The 19,671-nt window shown below is 46.6% G+C and overlaps 1 protein-coding gene across 1 annotated transcript; it reads left to right on the top strand.

Moving 5' to 3' along the window:
* The first annotated feature begins 6,079 nt into the window (after positions 1 to 6,079).
* UBAP1L (ubiquitin associated protein 1 like) lies at positions 6,080 to 19,338 on the top strand. Its single transcript, XM_019630432.1, has 5 exons — positions 6,080 to 6,288; positions 11,597 to 12,154; positions 14,352 to 14,558; positions 17,304 to 17,405; positions 18,323 to 19,338. The coding sequence occupies exons 1-5, from the start codon at positions 6,169 to 6,171 to the stop codon at positions 18,455 to 18,457; spliced, it is 1,122 nt and encodes a 373-aa protein (XP_019485977.1). The 5' UTR covers positions 6,080 to 6,168; the 3' UTR covers positions 18,458 to 19,338.
* Positions 19,339 to 19,671: the final 333 nt, after the last annotated feature.

The following is a 19,671-nucleotide window of genomic DNA, read 5'->3' as shown; positions in this document are numbered from 1 at the left end:
TGCCAGAATCTGGATACCAGGATTTGAACTGCGTTCTTGGGAAAAAATGTTTATTTACCATTTGCCAGGTATGATGATAAGTGCTGGAGACATAAAAGGAAGCAAACAGGATTCCTGCCCTCCTGGAGTTGGAGTTTTAGAGTAGAGAATCTTAATGATTATACAGATAACTAGAGTCAGTTATAATTGTTGTAGGTGGTAAAAGAAAAATTGTGTAGTCACCAATTTATATTTTTCATTGTTCAAATATTTATTAAGTGCCTGTTGAGGCTCAGGTAATTTGCTAAGTACAAGGACAATCACAGTGAGCAAAACACCAAATACTTCCTAATACAGGTTTTGAGGAAGATAAATATAATCCAACAATAATAAAAAATGTGATGAGTGCTTTGAAAGACAGGTATGTTTCTATAAGATTAATAAGGCCTTTTTTTTTTAACTGAGCATTCTGTAATGCATTTAGGTGAAATAATAGAACATATCTCATATAATAAGGGTAAGAATTATCATTATTTTATTTACATATGTATATGCCAGGTCACAAAGTCAAATGTATTTCATACTGTGGGTCACAGTAAAAAAAAAACAATCTTGAAAGCCACTGTACTGTAGTAGGTGGACCTATCCAACCAAGTTTGGGAGTCAAAGCGTTTTTGAGGAAGTGATGTTTCAGCTGATCTCTGAAGAATGAATAGCTATTAACTAGTGGGGAAGAGGTAAGGAAGAAGAATGCAGCAAACTCTATAATAACATATGCAAAGGCCCTGCGTTGGGCCAAGAGATAGGAGTAGGAGCATGGCTAGGAGTAAAAGTGAGGGCGGAGGGGCCAGACACCGCACCGCTTTGGATGCCCTTGTCAGAAGTCTGATTTTAATTCCAAGAGAAGATGGGAACCGTTCGAGGCTTTTAAGCAGGGGAATGGCTTAGTTTGCTGCTTTGAAATGATGATTTTTGTCCCAGCGTGTGGAACAGAATTACAATAATAGGACAGAAGAGGATACATGGACACCAGTTGTCCAAGTGATGGATAGATAATAAGGGCTTCGAGTCCCATGATAGCATGGAGGTAGCATGACATGGCTGGACTCCAGAGATTTAAGAGAGAAAACTTGGCAGGGATTTGAGATGGATGGCGGTGAGGGAAGAACAGCGTTGGGATGAATCCCAAGCTTGTGCACCTTAGACATTCCTTGAGGTACAAAATCCTGGGGGTGGAGGAACTGTTCAGGGGAGGGGAAAACCAGGAGCTCACTTTGATATGTTGAATTTGAGGCACCCTTGAGACATCTTGGAGGAGAGGCCTTGTAGGCAGTTGTGTTTATGAGTTTGATCTCAGAAGAGAACTGGAGAGTTTAATGTGTGAGTCATTGGCACATAGATCATTGAAGCTATGGGCAAGGATGAAAGTATAATGGAGACCTTTAAAAAAATAATACTAATGTCATAGCCTGGGCTCCATGTAGACTGATGGTAATCAGTAATCCCCACCCACCCCACCCCTCGCCCCAGGCTCAGATGCCGCCAAATGGGCACAGGCCCAGGGACTGGTGTTGGAGAGGTCCTGGATTATGCTGTTTGCTGAGGCACCACAGATGGCGTTCCTAATATCCCCACTCCTCCACCCTCACCCCACCCCTTCAGGTCCCTTCGGAGCTTTCTCCCCTGTCTACTGAATGGAGTCAGCACTCAGCCTAAAGTTCAGGGCCCTCCCAGCTCTGCCCCAATCTACCCCTTCAGTCTGACTGCACACTGCTCCCAGCACACACTGCATGAGTAAAGCAGTTTGTCTCCCCCTCACTTTGCGCTGCCTCTGCTCCCTGGCTCAAGCTGTTCCCTCCCTGGCGTCATCCTCTCCACCCGACGTTTTCCCTGCACACAGCCTGTTCCCATCCTCCAAGGTCCAGATCAAGTCCCATCTTTCCTGAAGCTTCCCAACCCCCGTAAGGACCAGAATACTTCCCTTCCTCTTAATGGCCTGTACTTCTCATTTTGTATTCAGTGGACGTGACCATCATTTTAGAATATGTTCTATCTATTTAGATCATGTCTTACACTGTAGCCCTCGCTATTCTTAAGAGATGTAGTTCCAGAATCCTCAAACTCTTACATTACTCCAGAAGCAAGTGCAGAACTGAGTAGAGAATATCTGTTAGGGTGCAGATGCTGGGTCAGAGGTGAGGGAGAGGGAGGTGGCCCTGTTCCTGCTCAGTGGACAGGCAGTTCACACTTGGGTCTCAATAAAACTATAGTCCTTTCCCATAGCTCAAAATTCTACTGATAGCTGAAGATGTGAATGATAAATCTGAGAATGCCAACACTTGTGAACTTTCCCGTGTTCCCTACAATCCCCTGTCCCTCAAAGTTCCCCTGTAAGAACAGGCTGATGGGGCCGATCAAGTGCTGATCACACTGGGACTTGTGTGATCCTGTAGCATAGAGAGCCACTCCCAGTGTGCCGGGAGACAGACTTTTGAGTCTTATAGAAAGTAAGATGCTGACAAGAGTGAGCAGACAGCAGAGATAAGGGAATTAAGGGATTTGCCCATCTGGCCTCTCTACACTCAGATTACCTACTCTTCTTCATGATGCTCTCATGTGGGCATGGAGATGACCCCAGTGACCTCTAGCAGCAGGGTTTTGCACCATCCTGGTAGGGATGACAGATTGTATTAAGCTAGAGCTATTCCCTGGCAAGCCCTGATTATTTGCAAAATGTCAGACTGCAGTCAGGAGTCTAGATTTAAGTATATATTATAGGCAATCATGAGCTTGAATTCTGTGTGAATAAGTGTAGTTTTGATTTTTTAAGGTGACAGAATCTTTAATGTGGTTTAAAATACATAAAAAAATCAAATCCCTGGCTGTTGTGAATATTATTAAGCTAATAGATATTACACTTGATCTTAGCCAAAAGGCCCAGAAGCTAAGTGTGAATGAGTTTTTAATTCTTAGATCTCAGTTTTGGTAGATACTGTTGACTGATACTGACTTTCTCACCAACAGTCCCTGAGAGTTCCTGATGTTCCACACACTCATCAACACTTGATATTGTCATGCTTTTAATTTTAACTCTGTGTGTGTGTGTGTGTGTGTGTGTGTGTGTGTGTGTAGTGATATCACACTTTTATTTTGTATTCCCCTATTGGATAATGAGTTTAGGCAACTTAACATATTTACTGGCTATTTGGACATTCTCTTTTGTGACGTGCCTAATAAAATCTCTTGTCTATTTTTTTTAAAAGATTTTATTGAGGAATTGGGGAAGGGGACCAGCCAACTTGTTGTTCTTCAATCTTCGTTGTGGAGGGCGTCAGTTGCCATCTGGCTTCCCAACGGCAGCTCGTAGCCTCTAAGCTCAAGGTGCTGTGTTCAGTATTAGTTGCGGGTGGGTGTAACCACCATCCCATGCGGGAGTCGAACCAGCAGCCTTATTGTTAAGAGCACATGCTCTATCCACTGAGTCATCCGGGTGACAGCTCAGCTCAAGGTGCCAAGTTCAGTCTTAATTGCGGGTGGGCATAGCCCACCATCAAGCAGGCAATCTTGTTGTTATACCAGCTGAGCCATCTGACCACCTGTTGGCAGCTCAGCAACAGCTCAGCTCGGACTCAGCGTCACTGGCCCATGTGGGAATTGAACTGGTGGCTCTATTGCTCAGAGCTCGCGCTCTTAAGCCAACTCAACCAACTAAGCCACTCGGCCGGCCCTTTTGCCTATTTTTGTATTGCGTCTTCTTATTGATTTGTAGAAGTTCTTTGTATATATTGGATATGAGTCCTATGTGCTGCAAATATCTTCACCTGCTCTGTGATATTTTTGTTTTTATTCTCTCAATGGCGTCTTTTGATGAATGGAAGTTCTTAACTTTAATGTAACCCAATTTATCATATTTTCCTTTACCATTAGTCTTTTTTGTAACCTGTTTAAGAAATGTTTACCAGGGCCGGCCAAATGGTGCATTGGTTAAGAGTTGGCTTGGGATGCCAACTCTGAGCAGCAGGGCCCCAGTTGGGATTCCACATTAGGACCAGTGACATTGCACCCTCTACAGCTAAGATGGTGGTGAACAACAGCTTGACCTGGAGCTGGGCTGCTGTGAGTCACTGGTGACATCGTAGGCTGCAATGGAGCTGCAGTGGGCTCCGGTAAGCTACTGTGAGTGGCCGGCAGCCGGCGTGAGCTGCCAAAAGCCGCCGTGAGCAGCTGTCCAGTGACCGGAGACCGATCTGCCTCACCTGGGAAGAGCACAATGATAATACCAACATGGGCCAGTGAAGCCACGTCCTCCACAACTAGACTGAAGAACAAAAGGACAGCAACTTGTCTGTTCCCCTTCCCTGACTCCCCAACGCTGTTCCCCTCCCCCAATTCCCCAATTAAAAAAAAAAGAAAGAAATGTTTACCCATTCTAACACCATGAATATATTCTCCAATTTTATCTTCCGGCTTTACCTTTTTGCCTTTCACACTTACTTTTTACCTTTTACATTTAGATCTACAGTCTACCTAGAATTTTTCTGTATGATATGAGGTAGAGGTCAAGATTTTTTTCTAGGTGGATATCCAGTTGATCCAGAACCATTTATTGAAAAGGCCTTCATTTGGCTGGCCAAGTGGCTCAGTTGGTTAAGAGCTCGCTCAAGAGTTTGAGCTCTGAGCAACAGCGGTTCGAGTCCTGGCCCAAACCGAGCAGCCACTGAGCTGCCAACAGGTGGCAGCATGGCTCGGCTAAAAGAAAAGGCCTTCATTTTCCCACTGCTCTGTAGGGTCATAAATCAAGGATCCATATATGTGTGGGTTTGCTCCTGGACTTTCTTTCCTGTTCTTTTGGTCTCTGTAAGTCCTCATGTCAGTACCAAACTATCTTAATTCACGTAACTTTGAAGTACGCGTTAGTCTTGATATCTGAAAGAATAAATCTTCTGACTATGTTGTTTCTTCTTCAAGATTGTGTTGGCTTTTCTTGACTCTGCATTTCACATAAATTTTAGAATTAGTTTGCCAATTTACACCAAAAAAACGTGATGGAATTTTGATACCTGGAATCTATAAATCAATTCAGGGAAAATTGATACCTTTAAAATAGTGAGTTTTACAATCCATGGACATGGTTTGTTGCTTGCATATAGAGATATAATTGATTTTTGTATATTGACCTTGTATCAATATACTAAATTAGCTAATTCTAAGTTTTATTCCTAGATTATTTTGGATTTTTGACATAATTATGTCATATACAAATAATGGTGGTTTTATTTCTTTCTTTTCAATCCTTAAACTTTTATTTTTCCCCCCTCTCTTCTTGCAGAGGCTAGTACCACCAGTACAATGTTGAACAGAAGAGATGACGGTGACATCCTTGTCTCCTTTCCAATTTTGGGGATACCTTTCAGTATTTCACCATTAAGTGGGATGTTTGCTTTAGTTGTTTTAGAGATCTTCTTTAGTAGGTTAAGGAAATTCTTTTCTATTCCTAAGTTGTTAAAAGAGTTTGTTTGTTGTTTCTTAAAATCATGAATAGGTATTGATTTTATCAAGCACTCTTTCTGCATCTATGGAAACAGATAATTATATAATTTTCATTTTCTATTGATATTTATCTTTATTCCCACTGATTAATTTTGGAAAGCCAACCTCTCATTCCTGAAATAAACTCAACCTGGTAGTATTGTGTTTTTCTATCCATAATTATTTTTGTTAAGAATTTTTTTCATTTATGTTCATGAGAGATCAGCCTCTAATTTTCTTGTCAGTTTTGATATCAAGATGATGCTGAAATCAAAACAAGTTAGAAAGTATCCCTTTTTTCCTGGAAGAGTTTGTGTGATTCGATATTTCTTCCTTAAACATCTAGGTAAAAACTCTTTTGATGCAATGCTTTACAACTTGAGTTGTAGATCGTGTTTTGGGAAATTGTCTAGAGTAAGACTTCAACATGAAATAGTCAATTTCTGTCAGTTCAAATGCTCTTTTATTCATTTCCTCCCTCGTGCAGCACTGGCCACTTCATCTTTTCCTTCCTGGCTGTGTGGGACTCAGCTAAGTCACCACACAGGAGAGTGCTGAGGCCATTTGGGGCCTGAGCCTGGTCCTCAGGACTACGCTGTCTCCCTGCCACCAGACAGCCTGCCCCAGCCTGCTCAGACAACCCCACACTCCTCTGACAGAATGAATGCCCTGGATGGTGTCCCATTCAAGGTACCCAAGGGCTTTGTGATAGGCCCGGAGCCCCTCCTTGGGCCAGAGCTCAGTGTCCCAGCCTGCAGGGAGCTTCTGCTGGGTTCTATGGTAAGTGTATCTGTCTGTCAGTCTGCCTGTATCTCTGTCTGTCTCCCAATCCCTGGGTCTGTGGTTCTGACGCTGTCTTATGGCACCTTGTTCCTTGATTTAAAAGGGCAGCCAGGCCTCCTCTGGTATATTCTAGGGAGTTTAGACATAACACAAGAGGAAAGGGTGTTTCTTGAAGAAGGCTGGTTGCCTGGTGATGGGGATTATTTAATGGGTCTCATGTTAGCCTTAAGATAACTGGAAGGCTGCCTGTATGAAGTGACTGAAAGTCATTGCAAGGCTGTTCCAGTTGCTCTCTCCCCTATCAGCCTGCTGCCATGTCTAAAATTCTTCCACCATTAGTATCACTCCTTTGGGCACTGGCTCCACAATCCTCTGTTAAAATGTAGACGGTTACCTGGAACACATTAGAAGGGATTGCTGTTCCCCAGCCCAAAGCACGTCTTCCCTGGAGGCACCTTTAAAGCACCCCATGCCCCATGGCGTACACACCAGGATGTGCACCCAGTGTATGTGGTCATATCACATATGACCTCAGGATAAACATGATTATTTAACTTCCTGGAGGGTCAAGTTTACTTGAAGATTTAAGGGAAACCTGTTGCATTTATATTATAACAGATGTATCATGGGGTAGAATATACAATTCACATGAATTTTTCAAAAATGAAACAAGATTGCAAAAACAGTGGAGCTGGTGTTGGGCCGCTTGGGACTGAGTCCTCAGACTCTTGTGTGCTTGTTCTCGGCTGTCTGCGGGGTGCTTTGTAGAAAAGTTTGAGGATCTAGTTCAGCTCTCACTCATGTTGAACATGAGGAACCTGAGGCCCACAGAAAGGAAATGATTTGTCCAAAGTTAGTGACAAGATAAAACCCAGGTCCTGACCCCAGATCATTTTATATTAGCGAAGAGCCGGATTGAAACAGGAGAGACACAGGACAGGTATTGCCTGAAGGTAAAAATGGATTGCTGGAAGTCGGGAGCTGAGAGCGCAGCCCAGGAAGGAGAGGCCTGGGGAGGGCCCAGTAGAGGGACCTGAGTGGCCTGGGGGCACAGGAGCAGGGTGCTCAGTGCAGGTTTGCTTCATCTGCAGACCCTGGAGTAGCCCTGAGGCTCCTCAGGACTGAAGTTTCCAGAACTGAAATAAGCTCTGTCAAGTCCAGAGCACAGGGTCCAGGGCCCCATGCTTTATGGGGCAGGAGCTTTCGCTCTCCCCAGGCAGCCTGTGCTGTGTTGTGGACTGTCACTCTGGCAGTAGGGCCTGTGTTGTTCAAAAGAGGAACTTGCTTTACTAAGCTCCAGTGGAGGTGGATTATCACCCTTTTTCCCTCCCTGCCCAGCTCAAGCCAAGCTGGAAAGAGGCTATTCTGAAGGTTACTTCTCCTAATAGCAGAAATGGGCACCCTTCTGCCAAGTCCATGTCTAATGTCCCAGCCAATGTGCTGACCTTGGCTCCGTCTCCTGCTTTCAATATGGGCACCTGCACTCCCTTAAGCCTGTTTCCCTTCCTGAGCCTCCATTTATTTTACTGCTGGGCCAAACTAACAAATAGAGAAGCACGAGACTCCAAGTATGATTTACAGCCTCTCCTGATCAGTCCTTCGAGTTCACTGAGCTGTATTCCCATTTTCTCATTACAATGATGTTATATGTGGTGATTAGATTACCAGATGAAGCTATAGTGACCTAAAGGGAAAAATAATAAGAGCTACCATTTATTGAGCACCCGCTATGCACCAGGCCTGTGCTAGGTCCTCTTTATACGTTCACTCTTCTCTCATTTTTATGATCCTTTTAGCAGTTGGGTGTTCCTAGTCCATGGCATAGGAAATCAAAGCTCTCACCCGACTGATCCCCAGGGTCACAGGCTTATTAGTGACACAGCCAGGATTCTAACACAAGTCTGTCAGACTCCCCTCTACCCTGCTCTTTTCCAAGGGGCTCTTCCTGTGCTCGCTTCGGCAGCACATATACCAAGGGGCTCTTCCTTACATACTTAAAGCCTCGGCAAGTCTGTGTTTTGTTGTTTCATAGTATCCCTTTAATTAGAGTTAATTTTTCTTCACTTCATTTTTTAAAAAGAGAAAATATATTCACACAGTTTAAAATGAAAAATATATATTATAAAATGGTACAGAGCAGGGGCTGACATTTTTTTGTAAGGAGCCAGGTAGTAAAAACTCTGGCAATTACTCAACTCTGCTGTTGTAGGGAAAGACCATAGACATTCAGGAAAGGAGAGAGTGGGCGGCTGTGTTCCCATAACATTTGACTTACAAAACTGGGGCGGGGGCGTTTGGCCCCAGGCAGTTTGCCAACCCTGCCATGTTCTCCACCTGCACCCCATCGCTGGTGACCTCTGTTACTCATTTTAAATATATTCTTCTAGAGATTATTATGTGTGCATAAACAAGCAAATATAGCTATTTCTTTTTTTAACACTGAAGATAGCATTTTATATACACTGTTCCTCTTGATTTCTTTCACTTAATATATTTTAAGATCTTCCGTATCTGTACATAAAAAGCTTCCTCAGTTTTGTTTGTCACTGTATAGTATTGCATTTTATGAATACGCCATACTTTATCAACAGAGTCCCCTCTTGATGGACACTTAGCTTATTCCCAGTCTTTTGCCATTACAGACAATGCTACAAAAAATGAGTATATGCAAATGCCCTTTTGAATTTGTTTGAATATATTGCCAAATTGCACTCCATAGGGGTTATACTGATTTACATCTCAATCAGCACCCCACAAGAGGCCTTTACCATCTACACTCCCAACTGAGTATCATGAGGCTTTGGGTCTTTGCCATAGGATAGGTGAATGGTATCTCGGTGTAGTTTTATTTTGCCTTCTCTTATCGTGAGCGAGGTTGAACAGCTTTTCCTGTGTCTAAGAGCCACCTGTATTTCCTTTTCCGTGGACTGTCCATATTATCTTTTGTCCATTTTCCTGTTGGGCTATTGGTCTTTTTCTTACTTATTTCTAGGTACTTCCTATGTTACTAAATTTAGCCCTTTGTCTGTGATGTGGTGCTGTCCCCCCACCCCACCCCACCCCAGTTTGACATCTGTCCTTGACCTTGCTTATAGGGTGTATTTGTCATGCAGATTTTACACATGTGACTGTATGCACTTTTGTAGCTTCTGGATTTTGATTCAGAGTAAGAAAGGCTTTCTCCACTTGGATTATAAAGGATTTCTGTCCTATTTTCTCCTAATACTTTTATAGTTTTATATCACACATTTGAATCTTTCACCCTTTTGGAATTTATCCTTGTATATATAATGTGGGGATGCATACAAATTTTTTTTTCCAGCTAGCTCACACCATTTATTGACTAATTCCTCTTTTTCCCATTGCTTGAGATACCATCTTTATTATTTATTAAAGCCCCATAGATATTAAGGTCTATTTCTGGACTTTCTATTCCATACCTTCATCTGTGCCAGTACCATAGTTTTAATTATTGATATTTAATACAATAAAATATAATAAAACAGCTGGTAGCGCCAGCCCCCTTTATTTATCTTTTTGTCTTGGGAGTTTTTCTGGCTATCCTTACTTGTTTTTCATATGAACTGTAGAATTCTTGATGAGTTCTATAAATCACAAATGTTGTTTTTGTTTGTTTGTTTGTTTGTTTGTTTTTAAGATTTTTATTGGGGAATTGGGGGAAGGGGAACAGACAAGTTGCTGTCCTTTTGTTCTTCAGTCTAATTGTGGAGGATGTTGCTTCACTGGCCCAAGTTGGCACCATCATTGCGCTCTTCCCGGGTGAGGCAGATCAGTCGCCGGCTTCTGGACGGCCGCTCACTGCGGCTGCTGGCCGCTCACACTGGCTGCTGGCTACACACGGTAGCCCATGGCAACCCACCTGCCATCCCCGGCCACTCACGGCAGCCCAGCTCCAGGTTGAGCTGTTGTTCAGCATCTTAGCTGTAGAGGGCAGTGTCACTGGCCCTCATATGTGGGATCCGAACTGGGGCCCTCTGGCATCCCAAGCCAGTTCTTAACCAACATGCCACTCGGCCGGCCCAGTGTTGGTATTTTTATTGGGTCTTTGTATCATTTTATCCCCTAAGTCCTGCTATCTCTTTATCTCTTAGTTTCTTCTCTGCAAGTCTCTCATCTTCAGTTCTGAAGTTTGTCCTCTGTTTTTTAGAACTCTCCTATTTTACTCCAATCTCTTTCTCTAACCATTTATTCTGCACACACTTACTAATGTCCACTCTGTGCCAGGTCTGCCCTGGGCCCTGAGGATACAGAGAGGAATAAGACGTGGTCTTTGACCTCAGTCAGGGAGCCACACTGGAACAGCTAAAGTATGCTCCTCTCCTCAGTGTAGGGTCATGTCAGAGGTGGGAGGGGGCAGTGCCTGTGATCTAATGTGTCTGTGTCTGTCTGTCTGTCTCCCCTTTCCCTCACACACACCACTTCCCCCAGCCTCTTTCTTCCTTAATTGACCATCATAGAGCATTGAAATTGCCTTTAAATATTTTTAATGACATTTTATATTTCTGGTTCTTAATTTTAAAGGTAGGCAACAGGAATGTTTTATTTTTGCCTCATTTATAAACTCTCAAGTTAGATTACTTATGTGGGCCCCAGATTGCTTTTTTGGTGGCCGGATATGTAGTAGAGGGAACACCACAGTCAGATGGACAGAGGAACCCCAGCTCTGTCACTCACCACCAATCTGACCTCTAGCAAACTGCATTTTCTGAGCTTTGTTTTCATATTCTGGAAATAGGAATAACACTAGAACCTACTAAGTAGGGTTCAACAAAGATTCGTGTATTTTACCTTTCCTGGGTCCCAAAGTAACCTCAGATGGCAGCAAAGGGGATGGGGGCAGGTATTACTCCCTAGGGAGGTGTACATACCTGGGCAGGCCTCCAAGGCTAACTGCTCCCTGGCAGATGGTGCTGGGCTCAAGTGAAAGCTTCTTTGGTAAGAACAAATTTTATTGGAGAAAGTTTTTAAGCCGCTATCATTCAATTACATACTGAATGGCAAAGGGACCTTCATACTAGGTTTCACTACATTTCATTCTGTTAACCTATTCCTCACTTTATCCTTCATGCAGTTTGACATTAAATGTTTATTGATATTCATTGACCCCAGTGTTAGATAAAACCGAGGGTGAGGGTGGGCTGTAATGGCTGCTTGGGGCTCAGAATCGAAAGCTGTGCAGGTCTGGCAAGTCTTTGGTCGAGCAGGGTCCGGGAAGACCAGGGGTAGGGGTGTGCCCCGGGCCCTGGTTTGTTTGGCCAAACCTCACGTTGCCTTCTCTCAGCAGCACGACTTCAGCCTGGAGAGGAGGACTCTCTTCTGGGTGGAGGCTGTCCTCCGGGAGACTTGCCAGTTCCAATGTGATGTCCCGGGGACAGCGTCAGCGCCTCCAGCCTGGCTCTTGCTGGTCAGCCCTGAACGCGGGCTGCTGCCTGCACCTGCCTTAGCCAAAGGCCCTGAGGCCGGACCCCAGCAGCTGCCTGAGGAAGAGGAGGAGAAAGAGGAAGAAGCCTCCTCTGCTAGCAAGGAAAACCCGGGTCCTTGCAACCCCCAGCCCAGCACCCCAGGGACCCCCAGCCAAGGCCATTACCTGTGCTCGCTGGACGTGCTGCGCGGAGTGAGGTCAGAACTGGCGGGGGCGCGGCGGCGACTCTCAGAAGGCAGGATGGCCGCGCGACCACGCGCCCTCCTGCACCGCATCCGTCACAGGGCGCTGAGCCTCTGCCCCAGCTCGGCGCTGTCCGTGGGCCCCACGCCCCCACTGCCCAGCACACCCGCGCCACCCCCGCGGCCCTCCACAGCGGGTGCCATGCCCCTGCTGCGGAGCGACAAGCCCACGGTCGCGGTGAGGAACCTGCCCGCTCAGCCAAGGCTGCAACTCAGCATTGAGGTCCCCATAGCCTGGATCCCCAGCCTCAGTCCCCTCCTCTTCGCATTCCTCCTCCCTACCTTTACCTGCTCTCACCTGGCTCTGAACCACGCTAGTCTAACTGTGACCGTTTGCCGGAATATTCCCTGCTGCGAGGGCCCCCATTCCCTCTGTTTCCCATTGTGCCTGCTTTGCCTCTGTTAGGGCACAAGTCGCATGATTGTAATTATTCGGTACCTGCCTGTCTCCTCCAGTGGAATATGAGTTCTTTTAGGGCAGGGATTGGATCGCATTCATTTGTTTCCAGAGCACCCAGAAGCAGACTTGGCCCATAGGGGGTGCTCAGTGAATGTCTGTTGAATTAATGAATATGACTCAAACTTCGGGCTTCCTAGTGGGCAAGGCTTGCTGTAGAATGCGTGAGCTGGAGGCTCTATCAAAGAGTAGTCACAGTACGTTAATTCCTGCCGGATACTGGGTTGGAAGAGACAAGGTCAAAACCACAGGACAGAGTTGGCCAAGAAGATGTGGGACAAGGCAGCACTGTATAGTGGGAGGGATCAGGTGTTGAGAGGTGAGGGTGGCTGGAGTCTGGGAAGACTTCAGGACAGAGGACATGCTCCTAGAAGAACCCAGAGCAGAAGTGAACTGACCATGAAACCAAGGAAGCTTAAGCCTCAGGCCCCTCACTTTGTTCCTTCCAAGGCCTTGTACCTAATTTTATATTCATAATTGTGTATTTTTGCTTTAAGAGGTCCAAACTGTATAAGTCTCAAACTCCACAAAACTTGGATCCAGAGCAGATGGGTTAGGTCAGGACTGATAGCAGGAGGTAGCAATTGGGCACAGCTCTCTGCCCCCCAGCAGCCCCACAGTCAGGCTAGGAGATGCAAACGAATAAGGCCAACATGAAATTAAATCCAAAAGAGACCTGAGGTCCAGCTTTCCCATTCACTGGTGTGTGACCTTAGGCAAGTCACTGAAGTGCTCCGAACCATCCCTTCTCTGCCTGTAAAGTGGCCCAGCAACCCCTCCCCCAGGAACAAACAGAGAAGAAGCTCTGTGAACTGGACCAGCCATGCCCACATCAAGGGATGTTGATGCCAGGATGGCTCCTCTCTGGTCTACTTTAAATTTAACTGTAGCAACAACCTTGGAGGGGTGGGCTGGGGAGGATTGGGGCAGATGTTCTGTAGAGGAGGAAATTGAGGCAGAGGGCAGCTAAGAATCTTTTTCAAGGTCACAAGAATGGACTCAGATCCTAAGATTTGGATGTTTTACATTCTGGGGGTAAAGGGCAGACCCAAGGGTGAGGCATGGCAGAGAAACCCCTGAGCAGATGGGGATGGGTGGGGAGTTCATATGTCACACACACACACACACACACACACACACACACACACACACACACGCTGACCCAGGAGCCAGGGCAGCAGCTAGGCTTTCCTTAGGGAGGAGGGGACAAGGTGATGAGTTCAGAGCTGGCAGATAGGTGCTTCTTCATGGGGGAAGAGTTAGGGGTGATGCCGGCCAGACCGACTGAAATGCCTTGAAGCCACTCACCTTAGCCCAGGGTCTGTGTGAGTCCCCCCAGCACCACAGCTGTGCCCAGTTTCTACCTTGCTCCATGCCCTGCCAAACCTCAGCCCATCCGAATTCAAGAAGGGGGATCTGGCTGGGAAGATCCCTTTAGGCATGGGGTAAAGAACACTGGATTTGATTCTAAGTAGGGTTCAGGTCCCAAATATGTGTTGCTTACTAGGTCATTAACTTCTCTGAACCTTGATTTCAATATCTGTAAAATGGGATAACAGGATGGACCTATCACATTTCTCTTGCAGGGTTATTCTAAGCAATAAATGAAATATTATCATGTTCTGGCAGTTTCTGTATGCCAGGCCCTTTGCTAATCACTTTTCTCATATTCTCATTCAAGCCTTGTAACAAACCTTGAGGTACCTAGTATAATTTCCTCCGTTTTACACATGAGTACATTGAGTAAACAGTAGAGAGCTGAGGTTTGAACCCAGGTCTTCAGGACTCCAAACCCTCCACAGTATTAGCCCCTACACTCTGTATAGAAGGTGGCATGCAAAGGTACCTTTAAAAATGTCCTTCCCAGCCAGGTCTTGTCTTCAGTGGTAAATGACACATCTGCTTGTGTGTTTTCCAGTCCTTCAGCCCATATACCTGCCTGCCACCTCTTGGGCGGGTGCCCCAGCCTCTCATCACCCACAGATTATACCCTGATTCTGCTGACCTGCTACCTGCCCTGAGCCAAGAGGAGCAAGACCTCATTGGGCTTGTGGTTGCCCTGGGGTATCCCATGCATAGGGCCATCATGGCTCTACAGAAGACAGGGCGGCAGAGCCTGAGCCAGGTGAGTGACCTTCCAGAGCTGGGGGGCTGTGGAGCTAGAGCCAGGTGAGTGGCCACGTGGTTTTATCTCTAATTTGCAGAAATTTGTTTCTTTCTCTTCAGAGGCAGAATCTCAGCCTGGCATTAATTATTGGGGGTTGTGAGCAAGTTTCTAGACCCTAATGCTACCTTCTCCATAGCAATTTATCAGGAATCCTCAGGCCCACTTGGCGAGTCTCGATATTCTACTCCTATCCTAGTCTTTGCCACAAATACAGGGGGCTGGAGCTTTGGGCAGCCAAGGATCTCTCCAGAGCTGCCCAATAGAACTTTCTGCAGTGAGAGAGGTGTTTTATACCTGTGTTGTTCAATACAATATCCACTAGCCATATATGGTTACTTGAAATGTGGCTAGTGTGACTGAGAATTTTATTCAATTATAATTTAAATTTAAATTAAAATAGCCACATATGGCTATTGGCTACCATATTGGATGGCACAGCTCTAACCACTTCCTTCAACAAATGGTTTACCCATACCCATATCCACTTCTCTCTTTTTCTATCCACCCATCCATCCATCTAGTCAACAGTTTTATTGGACACTTCCTGGGTGTTTAGATGCAGTTAGGAGCTATGCTGAAAACCAAGGTACATAAAAACCACTGTTGCAGATTGGACTCCCCAGGAAGCAGACTCAGATGGAGTTTGGCATGCAGGATTGTTATTAAGGAGGAGGCCCTTGGGATCAACTCCTGGAGAAGGGAGTGGACAGAAGCAGGAGTGGGTAGATGGAGAATTCGAACTTTGTAGACCCAATAACATTGTCAGCCAACCCCACAGCTCTGGAGACTACAAGGTCCATCGGAGTCTCCTAAGTGGGGCTGCCCACCCTGCCAGGACCTCAGTTTCCTTAACTGTGCAAGGAGGGCTTGGCTGGTTGGTTTTCCAAATGTGCTCACAACAAGGTCTAGGTGTCCTAGGGCAGGTGCTTGGACAGTTTAGAAGCTAAAACAGTTTGAAAACCATTAGTCTATAGTATCCGTGCTTTCTGCCCAGCTCTGACAGTCTGCAGAAACCAACCTGTTTCTTCTCCACTTATACCCATAATTCTTATGGTCTGAAGCCTTTATTTGGCACCGACTCCCTATAAATCCTCCTTTGATTTGCCTGGCACCCATGATTTCCCATATCTGGTTTATCTCCCCCACTGAGCTGTGAGCTTCTTGAAGGTGGCTCTTAATCCACTTTATAAACACAACATGTATTTATTGAGCCCCTTCTGCCTGCCATGCTGGGTGCTGAGGAAACAGTAGTGACCAAGACTGGCACAACCCTTCCCTCATGGAGCAAAAAGTTAGTGGATGAGAGAGATGAGAAAGACAGTGGAGCAGTTACAAAACTGTATATACTATGATAGGGAAAGCACCAGGCATGACACATTGAAAACAAGGCAGAGAGGGTCCCCAGGGAAGAGGAGTGAGGCTGGCCTTGGCAAGGCAGCCAGATATGCAGAGACCTAAGGGGTTCGGGGAGGAGTTGAGATGACTGACGGGCAGGAGCAGACCTTTGAGTCTTGGTTGGGAGGCAGCACTTCATCCTGAGGGTAAAAGCAGCCCCTAATGACTAAGCAGGAAGTGACCTGCACAGGTTTTCAGCCCTGTGGGATCCTCCTCTGTCCCCTCCCCTTTCCAGCACCGGTGCAGAACTGTAGCATAGTGGGGGCTTATGCAGCCCTGGGTAGCAGAGATATACGAGATCAGACAATTAAGTTCGCGAACTCATCCTAGAAAAAGTGCTACACACCTCATTGTTGAATATCACTATGGTCACCTTCAAAGTACTCCCCTTTGGGAAGTTATGCATCAACACCAGTGCCTAGTCCACCCTTCAAAGCAATGTTGGAACTCTTTTTCTGGAATGGCCATCAGAGCTGTCGTCGTATTACCCTTGATGTCCTGAATATCATCAAAATGTCTTCCTTTCAATATTTCTTTTATCTTCGAGTAAAAAAAGAAGTCATTGGGGGGCAGATCAGGTGAGTAGGGAGGGTGTTCCAATACAGTTATTTGTTTATTGGCTAAAAACTCCTTCACAGACAGTGCCGTGTGAGCTGGTGCATTGTCGTGATGCAAGAGCCATGAATTGTTGGTGAACAGTTCAGGTCATCTGACTTTTTCTTGCAGCCTTTTCAGCACTTCCAAATAGTAAACTTGGTTAACTGTTTGTCCAATTGGTACAAAATCATAATGAATAATCCCTCTGATATCAAAAAAGGTTAGCAACATCATTGCAACAAGTTTGCAAACTTAATTGTCCGACCTTGTATATGTCTGCAGGTGGGGTGGGGTGCACAGGTGTGGATGGGTAAGGAGTCACCTTCACACAGGTGGGTGCTCCCTAGGGAGGATGAGCAGGCTGGGGTGGGTGGTGGGTGAGACACCTATGTTCCAGGCCTGTCCCACTCCCCACTTAGGTTCTGGGAACACCTTAGCTCACCCTGACAGCCCTTTTCCTGGATTTCAGACCTCAGTTTGGGCCAGTTGTTTAGGATTTGCTGTCCACCTGTCTGAAGGTCCCTAAAGGAGGCTTCTGTCCCTCTTCTATTGGCTTACGGGCTTTCTGGGGCCATGTTGTGTGCCAGGGGTTGCCTAGTCAGCCTGGCCCGAGCTCAGGCCTTAATGAGGTCCTCAGATGCCTACTCTACCCCATCTGCTGCCCCTGCCCCTCCTCTTACCACCCTCCCTCCTTGCCCCTTTTCTGCCCAGTTTCTCAGCTACCTTAGCGCCTGTGACCGGCTGCTGCGGCAGGGCTACGAGGAGGGCCTGGTGGAGGAGGCCATGGAGATGTTCCAGTTCTCTGAGAGCCAGGTCAGCAGGCCACCTACCTGAGCCGCAGGGGAGGGGCGGATGGGGGTACACAAAATAGCCTGGCATGCAGGGGCACACAGTGCCAGAGCCAGGCTGGGTGCCATAAGGAGAAGGAGACAGCCAAGGGCGATGAAGCCTGGAAGGCGAGGGGAAAAGGTGGGGAGGGAAACCCGAGGCAAGGCTTTCGTGCTATTTAGCTGAATCAATATAACAAGTGTTACTGAATGCCGACTCTTTGTTAGAAACCCAGACAGGAGCCACAGGCAGCACAGAGTTGCTTGAACTTAGCTCAAGGAGTTTGCCACCTACCTGGAACCCAGAATATGGGCAGCTCTGGGCCCAGCATTACATTCTGGGTGCCCTATGAATATGACCTGTCCACAATCAGCCGCTGGTCCAGGCTCGCTGAGCAGCTCTTCACAGAGGCTGAAGGAGTGACAGAGGGTGGGAGACATACAGAGAAGGAGGGAGGGAGGAGAAGCAGGAAAGCTTCAAGCACTGGGGCCAGAGGAGGAAGGAAAGTAGAGGCCATGGTATGTGATACCTTGGCAAGGTTTGGGGCCTGGCCAGAGACCCCAGGCTGTGTATCCTCGGGACACCAGTATTTGGCCTCCTTCTTCCTGCCCCAGCCCCCAAGCACATACAGTCAGGAGTGAGCTGGAGGAGGGGAGAAAAACCAGGACTGAGCCAGTGGCCAGGCTGGGGCCTCCTTCCTTGGTACAAAAAGGGAGGTCTAAGCCCATGTCACCCCAGAAGTACAGGGAAAATGTAGGTGCTGCCCAGGATCAGGGTCCCCTGGCCTGAGGGGGCCACAGCTTTCTGGAAGTAGATACAGACAGCACCAGGCAGGGGGCTCCCCAGGTTGGAGGCCAGGCCTCCCAGAGTTCCCAGCGCCCTCTCTGCCTCCGCTTTCTCAGGCAGGGGAATACCTGCGCCTCTGGGAACAGTTCAGCGACATGGGCTTCCAGCAGGACCGGATCAAGGAGGTGCTGCTGGTCCATGGCAATTGCCGAGAACAAGCCCTGGAGGAGCTGGTGGCCTGTGCCCAGTGACCACTGGGGCACTCTGCAATGCCCAGGCATCCCAAACCTGCGCTAGACCTGGCAATCCATTCTAAATGTAGACCACATAAGAATATGTGCATCCTCATTACATTTATTTACGTAATTACATTTAATTACGATGCATCCTCATTGTAAAAATGCTAATAATGCCACAGGTGAGAGCAAATACTATAGGGGAGGCATAACTTGGCCCATCTTAGGTTTTCAGCTGGACCGATTAACAAGAGAAAAACAGTTTGTTAATGCATGCAGCACCTATCATGTGGAAGAAACCTCAATGAAAATTAACTCAAAGCAGCAGTTTAGAATTCTGGCTTATGTAGCAGTTTCAACAAAGAACACATTTGGAGAGAAATAACAGAGTAAAGGGAATCGGTTTTAGGCTTCTAAGGATGGCATACTGTTGGAAGGTAAATATTGGGTTGTTGGAAAAGTCATGACGTATTTTTTCTATTTTTCGTTTCAAAAATGTGTCATGACTTTTCCAACAACCCAATATATGGGAGGAAACTAATGGAGTAAGGTGTGTTTGCAGATTCATCTGGCGCATCTCTAGGAGAATAAGAACCTATCTCCAGGAAAGGAGAATTTATATCCTTCTTTAGACAGAGACGGGGGAAGGGTAGAGAGAGCTTTTCTTGCATTTGCTGCTTCTTAACTGACTTCATTCAGCTCAAAATCATTTTTATGTCAAAGAGGCACATTTTGGGGTCAAATTCTGGTTTCTTTCAGTAACAAATAAATCAGCTAAAAGAGTTTTGAAAATGGGGCCAGCTAAGTGATGTGTTGGATAAGAGTTGGGTTGGGAGCGCCAGCTCTGAGCAGCAGGGCCCCAGTTCGGATCCCACATGAGGGCCAGTGATGCTGCGCCCTCTACAGCTAAGATGGTGAACAACAGCTCGACCTAGAGCTGGACTGCTGTGAGTCAACAGCGACAGCGTAGGCTGCAGTGGGGCTGCAGTGGGCTGCCGTGAGGGGCTGGCAGCTCACGGTTGGCAGCCGGCGTGAGCAGCCAAGAGCCGCTGTGAGCAGCCAAGAGCCGCTGTGAGCAGCCGTCCAGTGGCCGGCAACCAATCTGCCTCACCCAGGAAGAGCGCAATGATAACACCAACATGGGCCAGTGAAGTGACGTCCTCCACAACTATACTGAAGAACAAAAGGACATCAATTTGTCTGTCCCCTTCCCCAATTCCCCAATAAAG

This window comes from Hipposideros armiger, unplaced genomic scaffold, assembly GCF_001890085.2.
Source record: "Hipposideros armiger isolate ML-2016 unplaced genomic scaffold, ASM189008v1 scaffold_910, whole genome shotgun sequence".
Taxonomy (NCBI): Eukaryota; Metazoa; Chordata; class Mammalia; order Chiroptera; family Hipposideridae; genus Hipposideros; species Hipposideros armiger.
This window is presented reverse-complemented; position numbering and strand designations above follow the sequence as displayed.